The 20,958-nt window shown below is 43.1% G+C and overlaps 1 protein-coding gene across 1 annotated transcript in view; it reads right to left on the bottom strand.

Moving 5' to 3' along the window:
• Positions 1-6,017: 6,017 nt before the first annotated feature.
• The window catches only part of LOC146789712 (tetratricopeptide repeat protein 21B-like), a 459,544-nt gene continuing 444,603 nt past the window's right edge, over positions 6,018-20,958 (bottom strand). Inside the window, exons 23-24 of the mRNA XM_085631181.1 lie at positions 11,019-11,086; positions 6,018-6,711 (exon numbers count right to left, since the gene is read on the bottom strand). Coding sequence (XP_085487307.1) covers positions 6,634-6,711; positions 11,019-11,086 — 146 coding nt within the window. The 3' untranslated portion in view covers positions 6,018-6,633. The remainder of the gene's footprint in view (positions 6,712-11,018; positions 11,087-20,958) is intronic.

The raw sequence follows: 20,958 nt of genomic DNA, 5'->3' as shown, positions 1-20,958 counted from the left end.
TTGTATACTCAAGCAGAAATGGAAAAATCTCTTCCACTTTGCTGTATAGTGCGCACACAGTGGAATTACACAACTCATGCAGAATTTGAATACACTTCTCAGGAAGTTTGGGGTAACCCAACTCTAAGACCTTGCTCGTCACAGCTAGATTTAGCAGCAGGAGGTTGGATGTAAGAACTGGCCTTGATGCTGAGCTGAAGCTTCTTGTGAGGGTTTACCGACATTTCCAGCAGCATAGAGTATTCGTTATGTCTTGCGCCCAAGTCTGTGCTGTCAGAAATGAGTGAACTGGATATTGGCCTCATTTTTCCTTATGTATATGCTATCTCTAGTATTTGGTCGGCATGTTTCGAGGTATCCCCTAAACCTCTTCCTCAGGACCACATGGGGAACAGCCCCATGCGTACCACTCCGTGATAAAAAAAAAAACAAGTCTCTAATATGGAATACGCTAAGAAAAACACAAATGCACACCTAATGTGTGAGCCTCAAATTAAAATACATACGGTTTAAATGACTCGTAGTATCTATTCAGGGAGATAAAGCAACATGGGCATTAGTATACACTGCCTGCCCACCTCTCACGTGGGCAGGTCCATATCATATGCAGTTCCAAGATCAATGCGCTCCTCTATAATTGGTGTCAGTGCCCTTACAAATTAAAACTTTAATTAGTGCTTGTATCCAATGTGAATCTATAAACCACATCAGACAGCTCTGTTGTGAGAAAGCATGGTTAAACATTAAAAACATTTGTAGAAAGGAAAAGAAACTCGTGAAGAAACATCACAAGACTAACATACAAATATGCTGCTCATAATTCTAAGAACATACTTCTGTTTTGGCAATACTGTGCTTCACAGATTGCCAGGGTGGAGGGGCTTGTAGTAACCCTAGAGGAATGTGTATAAGGCATTAGAGTCACGCACTGAAAAAGGAAAATTCTGATTAGTTATTTCCCATAGTGTGAGCAGAAAAAATGAAAAACTAGCGTTTCTCAGGGATCCTGGGTTCCTAAAAGGGAAAAAGGGCCTTGCTTTCTTCAACACTCTTCCGTCAATGACACCTACTCATACTCTGGCCGACCGCATATTGGCATGTCTATCGCTAGATGCTGCTTAAGTACTGGCAGGAGAAGCCCAGTCATGCTCCTGTGCGAGCAAAAATTGGACCGCGGTTGTTGAGGAAAATGGCCGCCCATTCTTGGAACAATGTGCCCACTATTTTGGATCATTTTTTAGTATTGACAAAAGAAAACCCTTTCATGGTTGTATACAAGTGAAGACTGGACCGCGGGTCTGAGGAAAAATGGCCGCCCAGCCTTGGAAACAAATCGAGGACAGTCTTGGATCAATTATTTCTAGTGACGATGATCGTCACGTAAAGTTTTAACTGGGTTTATAAAACCATTGAAAATAACATGGGGTGTAAAGTGAGTTTAGAAAAAATTAGTTTTCATGGAGTCACAAAAGCAATTTAATTTTTACATATAGATATATATATCTTAGCCAGGGCGTGTTAAGGCAGTTGCCACAATTAGGAAAAGACTGCTTTTTTCATGATGAAGTCAGAGTGTCATATTGGAAGGAAGACCACTCCCAATTTTTTTCAAATGGGGTGGAGTTATAACATCATTACGGTGTCTTTTGAGCAGAAAAAAACTATAGTCATTACTTGGCAGTGAAAACATGGGACTCAAAACGTGGCTGTGTTACTGCTATAGACAGGTCGTTGTGTGTTGGCATGTTCATCGCGCCATTACTGTAGAGTTGTATAAGCAAAAAGGGGTCTTACGTAGGGGTCTGTGCATGGCACCTTTGTTTGGAGAGGTGATGTGAGCACCAGCCGGTCTTCACAGCCGTGATTCCAGTTGTTTTGTTAAAAACAAATTATCCCAGGATGGTATTGTGGTTATTTTTGTCTGTATCTCCTATGTGCCCATGATGTGCTTCACCTTGTGAACGGCCCCCATAGGATATTATCATTGAGGCCTGTCGTATCTGTGTGCAATTTGAACACCCATCTTTGTTCCTTTTCCAGTAGTTTTTGTTCCAAACTGTCACAGTATGTTATATGTTCCAACACCACCCGTCGCATGTCATTAGGGGTGTGTTTCTTTTCGTTGAAGTGGGCTGTCATCCTAGTGCTTGCCCTGTGGCATCTGATGTTGCTATGGTGCTCACATATTTCTGTGCTGACTTTCCTAGTCGTCATGCCTACATAGTGTAGGTTGCAACAGCATGTAGTCAAGTAGATCACCCCTGAGCTATTACTTCCTTAAGTCCCAAGTTGTTCCTGTTTTAAAGGTCCTGTATTAAAGGTCACCTATTTCGTAGTTGATGTTAGGTGGCAGACACTACAGTTGCCACATGTGTGATGGCCTGTGGGCAACGTGCTGAGTAGCTGTTGGTTATTTTATAGTTGGGGTTTTTGGCGAGTGTTTACTAGGATGTCTCTGAGTTTCTTCCCCCTCCTGTGTCAGAACATGGGTAGTGGAATGTCCAATTTTCCGCTGTTGAGGATGCATCAGTAATTTTTTACTATTTTAGAGACTTTGTCTGATGTTATATTAAATGTAGTAATACAAATTGGTCTTTTGTTCTTTCCTCTATCCTCTTTTTCATATGTCTCAAGGAGTGCATCCCTGTGATTGTTGGCTGCTCTTTTCTTAGCTTTGCTAATGGTCTTAGCAGGGTATTTTCTCCTCCAGAGTTTTTCCGATAGGTCTTTTGCCTTTGTTTCATAATCCTTTATTCCTGAACAGTTCCTTCTGAGCCGGAGAAACTGGGCGAATGGAAGGTTTTCTTTCAGGTGTGGAGGATGAAAACTGTCAAAGTAGTAGATAGTTCTTGGCTGTGGGTTTAAAGTGAATCGTCTTGAGAACTCATTCTGCTGCGTAGATGTTGAGGCCTAGGAACACCAATTCTGTTCTGCTCATGGTGTCGGTGAATTTTAGAAAAGGGTCCTGTTGATTGAGCCATTCCAGGAAAACATTAGCTTCAGATTGGTCACCTTTCCATATCATAAGCACATCGTCAATGTACCTCTTCCATTCCAGTATTTTTTATCTGTGTGGGTTGTTGTCTGACAAAATCTTTTGTTCTTCTAAGTGATGCACATACAATCCTGCCACACTTGGAGCAAAGGTACTCCCCATGCTGGTCCCATGCTGTTGTTGGAACAGGATGTCCTCAAAACGGAAAAAATTCTCAGTCAGTGCCCATTTGCAACAGTCAAGGACTAGATGATGTGGTGTGCGGTAGGGCCATTCTGCTCCATATAAGGTCTCTTCTTGGATGTCCAAGGTTTCTTTTTGTGATAAGTTTGTGTAAAGGCACATCCAAATCAATGAGGTCGTTCTGTGTAGGGTTAAAGTTAAGGTCCTTAAGTAGGCAAAGTACTGCTTTTGTATCCTTCAGATACGTGTTTTTTTTGTATCAGAGGATGGAGAAATGCATCTGGATAGTGTAGAAATAGGGCACGATTGTTTGGGTAGTGATCATAAGTTCACCTTCTTTCTTAGTGACCCAATCGTGTGTTAGTGCTTCTTCAATCATGCTGGTAATCCCAATTCGTAATCGTTCTGTGGGGTCTTCTTTGAAGCGCTTGTAATTTCTTTCATCTGATAGGAGTCTGTGGCATTCTTTTCAGTATCCCTCAGTGCTTTGTAGGACGATACCTCCGCCTTTATCTGCTGGTTTTATTGTACTATCACAGTTGTTGGCCAGTTCATTGATGGCTTCTTGTTCTTTCTTTGTGGTGTTATGGAATGTTTTTAGCTTCTTGAATCAATTTCTCTCACTTCTTTTAGAACCGCCTTCTCAAAGGCAAATAGTTCTACCGGTAGCGTGACTTGTGGCGGTGTGAAAGTGGATTTAGGATATAAGCTAGTGTCTCCTCTTTGATTATCCATAGTTGTTTTGTTTCCAAAAAATACCTGTAGCTTTATTTTTCTTATGAACTCATTAAGCTCACAGCTGAGTAGGAACTTATCTAGAGTTGGTGTAGGTACAAAACCTAATCCTTTTTCTAGGACCGTTAGTTGTGTCCTTGATAGGGTATTTCCTGATAAGTTTACCACTAGACTGGATTGTTGCTGGTTATCGGATAGTTCGGTGGACCCATGCTTGCATGCAATGGGGTGTCATCCACAGAAACACGTTGATGAAGCCGCCATCAACACCATAGTTAGGTGGAGCGGACGACGTCAAGGCGTCCTTGAAGTCATAGTCGACGCATATGTAGACATCATTGGCATCTATGAGGCAGTAAAAATGTATGCCTTGCTGTCAAATGGATTGAGGTGCATTTAGGTAGAGTGAACTCCAGGAAAACAACCAGAGCTGTAGGCACCGACAGCGAAGTTCATGAGGAGAGGTATTTGCATTTCTCCTGTGAACTATCCTTCTGTGACCCGAAAAGAGTCTAAGAAGGACCTTAAAGCGCATCTGGAGTACCGTACTCCTTTGCTGTCCTCATTTGACATGTATTCGGTTAGACACCATAGGAATATCCTTCTCTCTTACCTTACAAGGGTGGATACAATAAATAAATCCATAAGTGGAGTATCTGAAAGAAAAACCATTAACTCAACCACAGTCACAGGGTCTAGAGTGCCCCCCCCCCTTTTTATTTTTTTAAACTGCTTCTGTGGTAATAATAAAGATGAAATGTAAGAAATATGAGTTGGTATAGCTGAGCAGAGCTCAGGAGACTCCCTGCATACGACGTGCAGTAAAAAATCTGAGGGATCCAGCCTCTGTTGGACGTGTTCTAAGAGAGTGCTGTCACCCGATTGGTTATAGTTCAAGTTTGGTCCATTTTTTTTTTAAAAGAACAAAGATAGGCTATTAAAATGTCTTTGCATTACCATTATAGCCTTGTATAATATTAGATACTGCTTTACTATAGTACCTTGGGACTCCCACCTCAACGAAGGGGAATGATCAAGCATGTGAATCTATGAAAGATCCAATACTAGATGAACATTGTTCAGCTCTTACATTCCATCGATGATCCAATTTCTATTACACTGCACCTCAATGAGCTAGGGGTGCAGGTGGACACCTGCAAAATCTACTTTGCTCTTATAGGGGCTCTGGACTAGGGCTAGTGAGTCCTTCACAGCCAATGAGAGCATTAAGAGGCATCGGATGCATTTAAATCCTCTGGTACTATGTCCTGTCAACTCTATGGACCATGATTTGCTACTCACCAGGATGATGCACAACGCTTTCAAATCAATGGCATTATGCAACTTAAGACTACTTTAATGGAAGGCAGCCTTTTAGTGCCCGTAAAATCAGTGAGGTGCATAAGAGAGCTTAAAGCCCTTTGTGTCTTAGAGCCCTTTACAATGTTTTACAGTGTCATTCTTCAAGTTCATCCTTCCTTCTTCTCTAAAATGTTGTCAGATTGTGACCTAGATTGGAATTTGGTTATTCCCACTTTCTTCCCACCGCACAAGCCTCTTTGCTGAGGAGTCTAAGCATAACTAGACTTATCTAGATTAAACCAGGCATATGTGTTTGCCAGACCTGCTTTTTGTGAACCTTGAGGGTAATAGTGCTGGCACAGTATGTCCTAAGGCCACCATGTCTAACTGGATAACATCATGCATCACCCATCCTTGTTCCTGCTTGTACACAGCCCCAAGGAATTATTTTCCTTAATGACTGAAAAATTCAGAATAAATGGCAGGCATTAGTCTCCGCATCAAATTTTATAAGCTAGATTTTGTCAATGATACTAACCTATTTCTTACCTATAATCTTACTCCCACATGGAGAAGTATGTTAGTGCATGAGGCTTCTTAATAATTATTTGATCAGCAGAGTCAAATAGATTCTCACTGGGTCACTGGAAATTGATCAAAATGGGATAGGTGATTCTATCGCAAAGAAACAGGGATTGTAAATGACTCTCCAACACTTAATTCAAATAATATCATAAATCGTGCCTTGAAAATGTATTTTTATATGTGACATCGGTTGCATGAATTACACAAACATAACTGATTCAAATTATAGATATATTTATTATAACAATATAAAAATATAACTTTGTACAATATATGAAAGGCATTAGAATTCATAAATAGCACTATGAACACTATCCAGATAGTTATAAGATTGCTACAGAATAACTCTTCCGGTATAGACGAATAGTTCATTTTCTAATATGATGTTCAGATGTGCTTTGACCATTTATATTGTTCATTAAATAGTTCCCTTTGATAAAAAAAAAAAGGTCTGTCCAATGGGTCTAAAATTATATTGTGAATATTTCAGCATTTTGGCACTACAATATAATTTTTTCATAGTAATATTAGATTAGATGAAACCTTTATTATATCTTTGGCAATTTTATTATGCTTTCAATGTATCAATTAAACAACCACAGTCGAAATAGGTGGAGTCTTCACAATGGGAAAGATTTGAGCAGATATGTAAAATTGGTGGGGTGAACAGAGAATTGTAACTTTTAGCATATTGGCTAATTCAAGGGCCACAAGATGCAAACATCTTTGGAGTATTACCCATAGTTTTTGTCACCATTGAAAACTGAATAGACATTATGAAACCAAAAATCTCATTCAACTGGCAACTTTAAGCAAATTGGATACTTTTATTCTTAAGGTTTAAGAGCTGCTTGAGCCTTTTCCAGAATTTCTTCTCGAATCCTCGGGTAACTGGGATGAGTTTTAAGAACCTGAAAGCAAGAACAACAGTCTGTAAGGTGAGTGCATTTCCAAACATAATAGACAAACCAGTAGAGCACTGGAATCAGGGGAGCAACACTGAAGATAGTGGAGAGGCATGGAGCCAATAATTAATCTTTATAGCCTGACAGTGGGCAATCCCAGCCATTAAAGACCCAAACTGAACGCAAGGGCCTTTAACAAGGGAGCGGGCTTTTGATGGACAGGATATCTCAGCTACGGCAGGCTATAAAGCTATCAGAAATAGAACAAAGGAAGGTGCCAATGCTGCACTACACTTTCAGACCAATTTAAACAAATGAATTGACTTAAACAAATCCATTTTGTCCATTTTATGGTTGATTTTAATCAAAAATATTTTATGCAATTTTTCTTATTATTTTGCACGGTTGTATTTAGAATGGTTCAGTAATATACACAAAAATTCAAAAGAAACACATACAAAAATACATTTCAAATATTTACATTACATAAACACGTAAGATGTCCACACAACTAGCATACCTCAAGCAATCAGACAATAGACAACATTCAATTGGCAATTTACATTTATATACAAAAAGCAAAACATCAAATGAGTAACACTTGTACTGTTTGAAAAACCTATTTTAAAGAGTTTTTTATGTTGAAGGCGAAGACAAGTCAGAGATAGGTCTACGCGTTTCGAATCCCTTCACCGGGGATTCTCGTCAGGACCAAAACTTTCTACACTTTACGGTAGCACACCCACGAGTTCAAAAGAATGGTGGTTAGCCTTCGAAAGAACGCATCTATAAGCGGCAGAATAGGTGGTTGTCTGGGGTCTCTCATATAAACGTCCGTGGTTCCTCACTCGGCCTGAGCGAAAACGGCTGGTTCTGTCTTGGGGCAGTCAACTTTTGAAAGATCTTCAAACCCTGCTGTTAGACCTGTCAGCCCTTTGGCAGTTCCCTCCTCATTTTATTATTTTTTTTATGTCCCTTTTCACCTTCTCATTTTTTTGTCTACTAAACTTTTTGGGTGTGGACGTAGAGGCTCTGGGCGCCCCATTCTCACTAATTGAGGGTGAGGAGCAAGGTGTCTCACTAAAATGGAAGAGGGGATTTAGTGTTGTCACAAAATGGTGGATTAAACTGTCACCCTAGGACCTGGGCCATAGACTATCATGAGGGGTTCCGGAACCTTCTGGACCACTCTGGTCAGTCAGGGCCCAGGTTATAAATAGGGGTGAGGTAGGTCGGCCATTTTAGGTTGATAGGTGGGCTGTGAGGTAGACAGGAGTAAGGCATCTGAGTGGGGAGGTGGCTGCGCTAGAGAGGGAAATTGATAGTTCTGAGGTTCTGCGATCCTTCCCTCCTCAGCCGATACCACCCTCGACCTTTTGACCTGTCCCTGTCCCCGGCCACTGTCTGAGGTCACCTTTACCCAGGACGCTCCTACTTAATCAGGACCTCTGAAGAGAGTCAGGGAAGCGAGACCCCCTCCTGGACTATCACTCCTACATCCTGGTAGACCCCTGGGATACTGGACTCCAGAACTGTCGACTGATCATCCTCCTGACAGAGAGGAAGGAGACTTGGCTGTAGTCCCCAGGAGTTGGCTTATCAATGTGACCGCCTCGGTGTGCAGATCGCCTGTTTAACTTTAACCCCCCCCCCCGTCTGGAACCTTAGTTGGGAACACTCACTGCCGCGGACCCGGATCTAGAAGCGTCCCTGAAGTCTCTTGGGGCCTTGTGGGGAGATCTGGGGCTCTAGTGTGCCAGTTGCCGGTCAGCGACGCAGCCGGGGGTGTGAGGAGGCTGCGCTGAGGAAACGGGGGCTGTGTCGAGCTCTGAAGCGGCCTGACTAGTGTCACGTGACGGGGGTGGATTTTGGAGCGCCGCCCCCGCCGCTCCTGGGTGAGTGAGGAAGCCGCGCCCCCCGAGAGCCGCGCTGCTCCTGGCGGCGTCGGGTGCGCCTCTAATCGAAGCGGAGGCTCGAAGTACTGGTGTCGGGGGTGTGAGGACAACGAAGAGCTGAGGATGACCTCCCCCCGGCGTTGAACTCCTCCAGAGACCGTTACTGAGGTGAGGCCGACGGACTGGGAGGGGAAGCGCTGTGGAGCGGGGCCTCCACTCACTTGGGAGCCTGCAAGTCGCAAAGATCCCGGGGAGGCGGGCGGAAGAAAAAGGTCCCTGGTTTCGCCCTCCCCGAGGAGAACCCCCTTGAATGTCAAGATTCAGTAGAAATTAGCCAGAAACTCGGCCCCTGTCTCCGTGAAGCACCCCGTGAGGAGGAAGCCAGGCATAGTGTAAGCTGGGCCTCCTGGGGGTAAACTTTCAACAAGAGGACAAGAACTGACAGCCTGCATAAGACTATCCCTGGTACATCAGAGTATAGAGCGTAGTGCATCCAACTGTTTCCGAGCGCATTGTGGGATGTGAGAATAGCGCTGGGGGTGCCCTTATCGTGTATACCCTGGAGGAAACTTGCTAGAGTAACAATCTGGTCCCAAAGACCTTGTAGGATCTTGAAATAGCTGTAATGTACTCATCTGCCTTGAAGATTGTACAGAATATATAACCATTCGATTGCCAGTGGGATGTACATGTTATACGTGGTACTGTAATGGGGGCTGGAATTTAAGGCGCTGGGTTACATTATCCTGTGTTGATGAATTATCTGCCAATCTGATGTTGACTAGTATTACCATTTAGAACATAATGCAATGTTGTGAAACTGGAATGTAGAGGATAAAAACCAAATTGATTCATTTGGAAAGGGAAGATAAACTTTTCTACCTTTTTTCTAAAAAAGTACAGTGTAGTGTCCTTTCTTTTGGGTGGTGCTGCGCAAGATTGTGAGCTGAGTAGGATGCAAGCATGAAAGGCCAAGTGGAGATGTTAGCCTGTTGACCTGGGCCAAGCTACCCCTAGGACATAGGTCCAACAAGGATGCAGATCTGAGGAGGCTCCATCTTGCAGTTCTGTAGAGTTCGTTGCACTCGTCATGGTCGGCCGGGGCTGCCTGCGGGGCACTTAATTAACTAATGCAGTTAAGTGTAGAAAGTTTTAGTCCTGACGAGAATCCCCGGTGAAGGGATTCGAAACGCGTAGACCTATCTCTGACTTGTCTTCGCCTTCAACATAAAAAACTCTTTAAAATAGGTTTTTCAAACAGTACAAGTGTTACTCATTTGATGTTTTGCTTTTTGTATATAAATGTAAATTGCCAATTGAATGTTGTCTATTGTCTGATTGCTTGAGGTATGCTAGTTGTGTGGACATCTTACGTGTTTATGTAATGTAAATATTTGAAATGTATTTTTGTATGTGTTTCTTTTGAATTTTTGTGTATATTACTGAACCATTCTAAATACAACCGTGCAAAATAATAAGAAAAATTGCATAAAATATTTTTGATTAAAATCAACCATAAAATGGACAAAATGGATTTGTTTAAGTCAATTCATTTGTTTAAATTGGTCTGAAAGTGTAGTGCAGCATTGGCACCTTCCTTTGTTCTATTTTTGATTACTTTGACTTGGCCTTGCTGCTTTTTGAGTCAAAACCCAAGCTTGTCATAAAGCTATCAGAGCATTCTGCTCCATCAGGACAGAATATTCTAATTAGTAAAACAAAGGCCTCATGGAGCCTGAAGGGGTCAAAATCCTCTCGGGCTCCATGAGGCTTTTGTTCTCAGCTGTCGCTGTGAATGTTCTACAGCTAACAGCCACGCGCAGGGCCTATGCTGTTAGCTTTTGAACATTCACAGTAAGAGTACTTAAAAAGGGGCTGAAATCAGCCCCTGGTGCTCCCCAGCTTGGCTGAAGTGCTTTTTGCATTTCAGACAAGCAAAGGAGACACAGGAGCTGAGCAGCATTTCCCCAACCTCCTTCTGATGCTCAAGTGACTCTGAGCTAGGGAGGGGGAAGGCTCCGGTGTGCCCTGCAGCACAGCCTCTGCCTTTTGCTTTCCCCTGCCCACTCCATGTATTTTGGAGAGGCAGGGAAAGAAAAAGGCAGAGGCGGTCTATTAGAGCTTTGAAATGTTGTGAGGCAGGAATATACCAGTTCCTATAGGCCGCTGTTGCTCCGTTATCTTCAATGGAGCACTCAACATTCCATTGTTCTAATTGGTAACATACGTCTTCTCCAACATTTCAATGTTTGTCATTCTGTCTCTCCCTATTTAATTCATAACAGTAGATGAAATGTTTTAATAGCCATGTACCCCTCATGCCTGAAGCTTTATCAATATTTAAAGGTCTGCACTCGGTTTATAGACCCCTGCCTGTGGCTCAGGCCTTTAACTCGGGAAATAAAAAGCAAGACTTACCTTGTGACAAACGTCTATTGCATTCAGATATTTCTTCCCCTTCAAATAATTGAATGCCAGTTTAAAACCTAGAAAATTAAGGTGGAACAAGAGTAAAAATAAAATATATAATATTTACCAACCCACCTGAACACAATCCAACGTTAACATGTTTCTCGTTCGAGTGTAATCATTGTAACAAAACTACACAAGTCTACTTAGAGAGTAAGCTTGAGTGCAAAAGTTGCAAGAGCTCACAAGAATGGCTATCAGGCAGATGCTCTATGAAAAACCACAGTTTTATTGTAAGGCTGCACGGATGACATGGCCGAGTGCTCCCCTTGTTGATAAAGAATGTGGTTGTTGCTTGTGTTGATCAACACTGAAAAGGAAGGAAAGAAATATTGTGGAGCTAGAAAAACTACCTTAACTCCAGCATGTTGATATGTATGAGGGATTTTAAAAAAGGATTATAAGTTGCAATCTTGGAAAGTCCCATGGCTGTACTCAAATCATACTCCGAGGGCTCAGTAGTGACCATCGGCTGATGGCTGGAGGAAATTAAATGACTCCTTGAGACCACTATTGAAGGCCATACAGGAGATCCTGGAAAACTGTCAACAATGGAAAATTAACCATGCCCTGCTCAAACGACTGGAAGAAAATCATCTGTGAGTGAGAAACTTCTTTCAATACTAGGTAGGTCAAGTTGGAAGAGTATAACTACTAATCCAATGTTATAGTAGGCGACAGGATGATCCTGTCGATCCTGAACACGCCCATAGAGTGCCCTTTTTCAAATCTAATAACATGTCCACCCCAGGGACACCGATTTTCCAACCTTTGTGCTACGAGCATACAGAACCTATCCTATCACATATGAAGAAGACCAGGTCACTTCTCTGCCAAGGCGCAAAGATCAACATTTCCCAGGACTACGCCAGAGATACAGTTATCAGGAGAAAAGGGTTTTTAGACCTCAAATGAACACTGCTGTACAGAGCAATCCAACACTCTCATTGATCCAGCCAAATTTAAGATGGTTTACCATGAAAGAGCCATGTGTTCTTTAACCCAGTGATTTGTGAGTGTTCTTAGACAACGCTATAGAGTCTCACATGGAAGACTCTGAGTGGTCCTGGTTGATGACAATACTCACTCCACACCTCAGATTCACAGATCACTGCTGAGGAAGTATTGTCGCCGGAGGGAGTAACAGTCGACTGAGGGCCCTATGGGTGGAGGTTGGATTATACTACCTGTGTTCTTACATACAAGTTAGCCCCCCAACAAGGCATTGGTCAGCGGTGTGAAGATCTGTAACCGCAGGGGATATTGCGCTTACCGTTGATATAATTGTATACATGATACCCCTCTTATACCAGATTTATGCCTTTGAGTACAAATGTATTTGTGTGCTGTTGTGATTGGATATATTGAACTACCTGTCTATGCCACAATCGCGTTTTTGAGTTGTCTGCATTTGGGTTTATGCTGAAAACAATAAAAAACAAATATACACTCACTCCACATTTGGTCAGCCCACCTAAACGATATCCTTTACAATCTATCACGATGCTTTATAAAACCAAGTACTGTTCTAGTGTTCATATTGCTTGTAACATTTTGATTGTTTTGCTTTTCAGATGTAACCTTATACCACATGCTCCCACATATTATTCATTTTCCATGATTGATCCACACATGATACACACATGATCTATATACCATAATCTCTACCTACCCTGCATCACTGCACCATGTTCATATAGCCATATACACAATACACGCACTCTACTTTTCTCCCCAGTATGTCTTCTCCTAACATGACATATTACCACTGATGTGTGTAACTATCTTCCACATGGTCTCTGCCTATGCAGGCTATGTGACTTTGACCTGTCTCATGCTTCACTCATCACCTCCTACGACATGTTCTACTATTATGATCATAGGTCCTGCACTCCATGGTAAGTCCCACATTCCCCTGATGTGTTTTCCAATGATCCGTCATACGGTCTTGCACGGAACCAGACACATGACACATCAGGTATCATATATATTCTAGCCTTGTGTGACCTCTCAAAATGGACCTTCGCTCATTGTTCCCTGTCTAGTAAGCAGCTGTCCTGCCCACAAACTATTTGAGCGCCTGGGTCATGACCCCCTCACCTTCCCATTCATAATATGCTAGGCACAAAGTTTCCCATCATAAAGTTCTATTACCTATGCAATGCCCCACTACAGCTACAGTGTTTATCCATGACACTTTATCACACTTCAAGCTACATCCATCTGCTCGCATACAGCAAGTCCATATTATAACGTCCCTTAACACCTCACAATGTCTCCACACACTTGTTACTGTTTATGTGCATGTATATGCTCATGTATTATTATCCTGGTTATTGATGTTGACAATGATTGTAATACCGTGCATTAAGCCATGTGTTTTACTCGCTAGCATTTATTGCCGGTCAGGGTCCTACTGGTTATATACTGTTTACACCTTGTTGCTCCACATGCGTTGTTGCGGGCTCGTGCCCTCCTTTTTGCGCTTATTGGTTATATCTTATTGCTTATATCCTGCAGCTGACATCCACTGCCCCACACTCTACACTTCGCCTTTTCAGACTTTTTTCCCAGTTGGAGAACGATTGCTCTCCCCATGACACCCTGACTCAAACACCACTATGCTTAAAGTGATTTCACCTAAAGCCAAAGGACTCAACCACCCGGTAAAGCACAGAAAGATTTATGATACTGCCACTCTATAAAAGGCAGTTTTGTTTTCTTGCAGGAGACCAAAATTACACATACAGCTGCACTTTCCTTCCGTACGTGTTAGGTATTAGACATTGCTTGCTTGCCCGCTATCACCCAAAAAACTGAGTTCTTACACTGATCTCCAAAATTTCAGAGCTCTCAATTATTTCATCGGAACCAGATAACAATGGTAGATGGTTAATTACACAACTACAAAACCCCACCACAGAAATCTATGCAGTGAAAGTATACGGCCCCAACATAGACAACCCTAAATTCTGGGATGCACTTTCTGCCAAACTTGCTCTTTCCCCGGATGCAAGGATTATACTTGGAGGCGATTTCAACCTTCTATTGGACCCTCTCTTTTAGATACAGAATCCCTACATCTCATAAAGCGCTTCACGCCCTATGTTCGGCTCACAAACTGGCTGATGTCTGGAGACTCCACAACCCCACTGGCTGCGAATTTACCTTTTTCTCACCTCCTTATAACACTTTCTTCAGAATCAACCACCTCATGGTGATTCCACTCTCCTTCCACAAGCCGCCTCTACCTCTATACAACTGATCCTTATTTCGGATCATGCAGCCATCTCATTGCAACTCCAGCTCCTTCCCCCTCCCCGAAATCAAAGTCCTGGCGTATGAATTTAGAGATCCTGGAGGACTCATATGCGGTGAAGGAACTCCACGATGAACTATCCCAATTTGTTCAGATAAATTATAACTCTATCCTCTATGGGACTCCCTGACATGCTATTGTAGAAGTAAAATAACAGGTTGAGTATCGTGGGAAAACAGACATAAAATCATCCCTAGACCTATTGTCCTCAAAAATTAAATCGAAAGAACTGAGTTACCGGCAAAATAATGACCCAGCTACATTAAGACAACTTAAATGTGAATTTAAATCCATAGTCAGTAAACGCATGCATCACTGGGTCCATACACAAAAAGGCAAAAAGTTGTGCTACCTTAAAAAGGCTGGCAAGTCCCTGGTGGCCTATCTGTAGTTTAAGTGTAACTCTAATCTCATCCAAAAGATCAAAGATGGACACTACAAACTTCAACTGAAATGATACAAAAAGTCAACATTTCTACACCAAATTATACACTCCTTCGACAAACAGGCCTTTTAACGATTGCTCAAACTTCCTGAAGTCCTTACAAATCAAGCAAATCTCCAACTCTGATAGAATCTCGCTTGCCAATCCAATCACAAGTGAGGAGATCATTCACGCGATAAAAAGTATTCCAGGGGGGAGGAGCCAAGATGGCGACCGGGACGGCAGCGTAGACTCCCGGCTCCGTGAACCTCCGCATCCCGCACGGATATCCTGCATGAGATCCTCAGCCTGCGCTACGCGCTCGTATTTGTGAATGAGAGTGGCAACCGACCGTGTGCCTCCGAAGTTTCTGGCGGCGGTACCGCCGGAGAAATGTGCCTTTGAAATTTGCGGCCCGTGCAGCCCTGGAGCCGGGACCTCGAGTGGGCGCCTTGGCCGGGTGGCAGTTCAACAACAGCGGCCTGTGGTGACTGGGTGGAGTCGGACCACCGGAGCGGTGCATACCTCGGCCTACATTTCGCCGTGGTCGTTCCTACCGCTAAGCGTAGCGGACCGAGTGCATGCCCGGGGTGGCAATTCTGAGATTCTCCGGTGATTGCCCCTGCCTTTGACGGTGAGCTGCCCGGACGCTGCCCGTAACTCGCCCTGATTCTTGCGGGCTGCTCCCGGATTTTCGCGGGCGCTGGTCCGTGGTGGGGACGACTGTTGCCCGTGACCACACAACGGATAATTTTTGCCTGCCCCCGGAACCCTGTTTCCAGCGACGTGGACCTTGAGGCGCTTGTCCCTGGGTCCCGGTCCCTATACGGGTCGGGCCTACCCGGCGGCCATCTTGGTATGATGAAGCCTACCATCCTGTCCACCGGGTCACAGTAGGATTGGGAGTGTGTGACTTTTGGGAGTGTGGCGGAGCGATCGCAGAGAGCTGTGCTGGGGTACGGCGACCTCCTCGAGGCTCTCGGTGCCCTTCATTCCACCTTGGTTCATGGCATCGGGGTCTTGGGGAGTAAGCTCGATGGTGTGGCATCAGCGTCGGGACAGTTGCGGCCTGCCTGTCCTCAGGTACACAGGGACTTCCCACACTGCACACAGGAGGATAATGTCGCGGCCACCCCTGAGATTAGTGAACAACTGGAAACTCCGGACAGTATGCTTCCGTGTGATCGGCTGGCTGTGGGTCTGATCTGTTCCGGAGGTATTGGACCTGAGTGGGAGGTGGTGGCCTCGTCCCGTGCACGGCCTCCGGCGACCCAGGGAAAATTCAAGCAACAGTTGTCTACTTTGGCTGATTCCTCCTTCCTGGACCTTGTGTGCAGTGCAGATCCTGGGGCAACACTGGGAAAGACGTCCCTCCATGATGCGGACTGTGTTGGTACTCAGAGACTTCCACCCCACCTGTGTGCGTCGCTTCCCGGTCGTTTTTGGACACTCCTTTACCTTGTAACATTGGACATGGCGCTGGGTCGAGGGGTATGCATGGGCAGATTTGCAAAGAGTGGTCAAGGATAAGGCTGATCCTTCAGGGGTGGTCATCTAGTAGACGGGCGGGCTCAGGGGTTGCGTGCTCTCATGGCATAGCTATTAGTATAATTGGTGCATAATGCTCCCCATCTTTCTTTGACATGGTCGATTTTGTGCTGCTTACTGTTTGCCTTGGGGAAAACTTACCGTGCGGGAGGGAGAAGCCGGGGGCATGTTTTGAAGGCCCTCCTCCAGTTTATTAATACTCTCTCTACCCCCCCATCTGGTGGGGTTCTTTTCTTACTCCCTTTTCTCTGTTCTTCTATATTTCGGGTCTGGTTCCAGGGCGACAGGCACACTGCTGGGGGGGGGGGGGCGTACTCATCTGCAGAGGTGCAGGGTGGGGGGTTGGGGAAGGGGATTCTTTAGTCTTTACCCTTTTTTTCCATGGCCTCCTTTTTCTTCTCTGATTCTTCTTTGTTTTTCTTTTCTGGGATCAGCGTGGTACAACTCCTTGGTTGTGAATCACTGCTTTTTCATGTGTGCCACAATTTCCGGGGTGTTTTCTGGGCTTTAGGGCATGGGACTGCAGGCGCAACTGGTCATGATACTTCTCTACATCCTGCACTTCCTGTTTTAGCGCCATTGACTCGATAGATTGCCGTTTATTGTTTACGTTTGTTATTCTGCCTGCCATTTTTCGCTGCTGGGAAATTGTTTGGCACCTGATCCTTTCATCTTTCCCTATTATAAAATGAAAGCCTTCTTAATCCTGGTGTCCTACTTGCGCCATTCACTGGCCGAGAATATATTAGCACGGAGATTCTGCTCCCCGAGGTTCTGCCTGTGTCAACATTGGATCTCTGTTGCTTTGACTGCTTAGCGGCCGGCCCCGGGGGGTTGTAGGCCCATACTTGTTATTGGTTGAAATGCTAATAAAGGTTTTTCAAAAAAAAAAAAAAAAAAAAAAAAAAGTATTCCATCTGGTAAGGCACCGGACTGATTCTAGATCACATTTTTTAAAACCATTCTCCCGCTCCAATATCACCACATTAGAATTGACTCTCTCTCACTGTGCTACTGCTGGCTCAGAATCAGGACCCGCGTCCAAAGCCACCATAGTGGTGTTCCCAAAGATGGTAAGGACCAATCTGACCCCAACGATTTTAAGCCTATTTTCCTCATCAATATGGAAGCTAAAATCTATGCAAAAATTCTTGCAAACCGTCTCACCGCCCTGATTCTCAAACTAGTCCACCCTACTCAATCTGGTTTTATCAAAGGACGCCTAGTTAGTGACAACATCCATCTCTTCTTGCATATTACTGAAAAAGCCTCCAACCCGCTTTCCCCACCAGTGGCGTCCACAGCCCTGGACGTGGAGAAGGTTTTCGACAAGGTGTCCTGGCCATACCTCAAAGCTGTTCTTTCGAGACATGCTTTAAGAAAAGAATTCACAACAATGTATAAAGCGGGTTAGCCCTGTTAATCCAACCGCATCTGGGCAAACAAGCATACATAAATACAAGTAATGCGTTGGAACCAATCTATCCTAAACAATAAATAGATGGACAACATCAATTATTCCTTCGAAACAAGGTTCACTCTCTGGATTAATCATATCAATCAATATCATTGACAGAAGGCAGTTTTAGAAAAAAACTTTTTATGTATCTATATGCAAAGAAATAAAGACACTTTTTATGTTCAACTATACATGCGAATATAACATTGTTTTAAGCAAACTAAAGGAAATTAAATCCCCAAAAAATTAAATTAAAAAACTCAATCAAAAAAACAAGGAATATATCCTCTATTCCCTATTCCCCTATTAGTGAATATGGATGCTCTCACTTTTTAATAAGAGCATTCCATTGTCTCAGATAGCCCTACTACACAGTACTATGAGGAAAAAACAAGATTCTCAGAACAATTTTCTTAGTACTTTTTTAAAATTATTTTATAAACACTTTTGATTTGTCAAGGGCTTCTTCAATTCATAAAGTCGACGAGTTTCAGCCCAACTTGCTTTGGGCCTCATCAGGACTAGGGTGTATAAGGATATCTTTCGATAAAGACATCAGTCTCATTGAATAGTCCCGGCTCATCAATATAGTAAAGTCTGGAATGAATATCCGCCGGATAAACGGAGATGTCTCAAGAGTTCAGTTCGTAGTGTTGCAAGTGCAACGTATTATTCGCGTCACATAATTCGTCTCGCAGGGTTTAACTTCCTTAATCCTTTATTCATGCATTCATTCAGTGTGCTGTGCACGCGTTCTCATCCGACTCTCAACTTAATTCCAAGTTTGTGGTAAATGTCACGAAAATGTCGAAGAAAAGAATTCATCACAATGACTATGGCCCTATACTCCAACCCTTCAGCAATAATAGAATCAATGGAACCCCGTCCCAGCCCTTTATGCTACAACAGAGAACCCGTCAAGAATGCCACCTACCCTGCTACTGTTCTTACTTACCATTGACCTTTTGCTCCTGATGCTAAATGAATTGCCAGACATCCCAGGCGTCTCCTTTAACAACATCCGATACAAAACAGCTACATATACAGACAACATCTTGATATTTACAGAATCTCCGGATCTCGCGATTACTGCAATCCTATCGTGTATTGATCGTTTTTCTAACTCGTCAGGTTACTCCCTGAATAGAGACAGCACTGAAATCCTTTAGCTGAATATCCACTGCCATCCCTCAATGGCAGTGAAATCTACTATCAAATATATTGGGATATGGTTTTGTAAAGACCTCGCCGAATCCATTTCCGTCAATTAGAATAAAACCCTGAATAAAATAAAAGACCTACTATTAACGTGGTCAACGAAGAGCATATCCTGGTGGGGTAGATACAAAACCATCAAAATTATGGTTTCATCCTTGATTAACTTCTTATTAAATATGTTACCGACTCAACTCTACGCCAGACTTTTTTCTTAAAATTGACAAAGCTGTTTCACACTTCCTGTGGGAGTATAGAAGACCCAGAATTAGTCTTAAAAAACTGAGGACAACCACAAAAGTGGGTGATTGAGATTTCCCTAATTGGATATCCTACCAAACTGCCTACCTGGCATCCCAGGGTTTACAGTGGTTTGAAACTGACCCGGTAACAAAAAAAACCTATATGGATCGACATGGAGTCTTCTATCTGCCACCCCTTTCCACACTGACTATGTCACAACATCCTTATACCCAGTCCCGTACCATCTTGAAAGACACTGTGTACACCACACTTTCCTTAGATGCAACACTGGAAACCAATATTTGTAAAGCAAACTTGATATCACTACGGCACAATAAGAAAATACATATTCCTAACTCCCTTACCATCGGACCGATCTGGGCAACTAAAGGGATTGCAACGAAACCAGACCTCTACGATAAAGCTGATCTGATCTCCTTTAACTCCCTACAACAAATACAATCTCTCAAACATGGACTTCCATGACTTCCTTCATATTAAGGCCAAAATATGTAAGCTTGGTCCCTTTCATAGCTCACCCATACAACAGAAACTTCGACTGATACTATCAAGTGATCATGCTGCTTCATAATTCTACAAAATCCTTACCACCTCTAAAACCCCACGCCATCCACCTTTAACACAGAAATGGGCTTAAGTGGGTTTACACCTACTTCAGCACAAACTGATTCCTTCTCTAACCCAGACCAAATGTTTTGCAGCACACTTCATGTACTGGACTCAAGGATGCCAACACTTGCTGGGCATGCAACTCATTCCCAGGCGACGAGTAACACATGTTCTTCTCTTGTCCTTTCCTGCAATCCTACTGGGAAGATGTTTCCCTACAGCTACAAAAAAAATTCAAATCGACCAATTCAATTCAATTTATCTTTATTCGGATAAAGTAATAATCCATAAAAGTACAACATCACTATTGATACCTATAGCATACAATATTCTCTCGAACAAGAAAAATTATTAAAATAAGCATGTGTTAAATTTGTAAAATCCATATCATAGGCCTATATATAGCTTAAAAGTCCAATTTAAAATAAGAGTGGGTTTGACCGATTGTTCATACAGTGGTCAACAATCTTACATGTGGAAAAACACAAAAATTTAAACTTTAGAGCACTGTGCAAAATAAGCAATTTGTAAACATCAGACTGTGTAAATAACAAGTTGGTCATAAGTTACAAACTGTTCGGTACTAGAAAAGCCCTGTATGTGCAAATATTAATAAATTGTAAATGGTCAGTAATGTGTCTTAAGTAGACCATGAGAGTGACCTCGACATTGCTATACAGAGAGTTGGCAGACATCTAGACATAATCATAATGCAGATAAGCAATTTGTGGCAACCAGCTTTAAACAAAATAGACATGTCTTGGCTATCCATGATCAAACGAGTTTTGCAGATTATGGCGTTTTTTCAGGGGGTGAGCATAGAAGCTCGAGATTTAACGGCTGCTAGTAAAAAAGAGCTAACACGATAAATCATATTCTCGCTACCCAGTTGCAATATTTCTTCATATGCAGAATTGTGACTGGTCGTCCCATTTGCCTTAAAACGGGGGATTAGATATTGTTTAGTGTACCTTACATAAAATCTACAGGAGAACAAAAAATGTGGTAAGGTTTGTTTACAGCCATCACCGCATGGGCAAACCGTCTCCTC

The sequence above is a fragment of the Triturus cristatus genome, chromosome 10, assembly GCF_964204655.1.
Source record: "Triturus cristatus chromosome 10, aTriCri1.1, whole genome shotgun sequence".
Classification (NCBI taxonomy): domain Eukaryota; kingdom Metazoa; phylum Chordata; class Amphibia; order Caudata; family Salamandridae; genus Triturus; species Triturus cristatus.
Note: the sequence above shows the minus strand (reverse complement) of the source record. Positions and strands in the feature narration are given on the sequence as shown.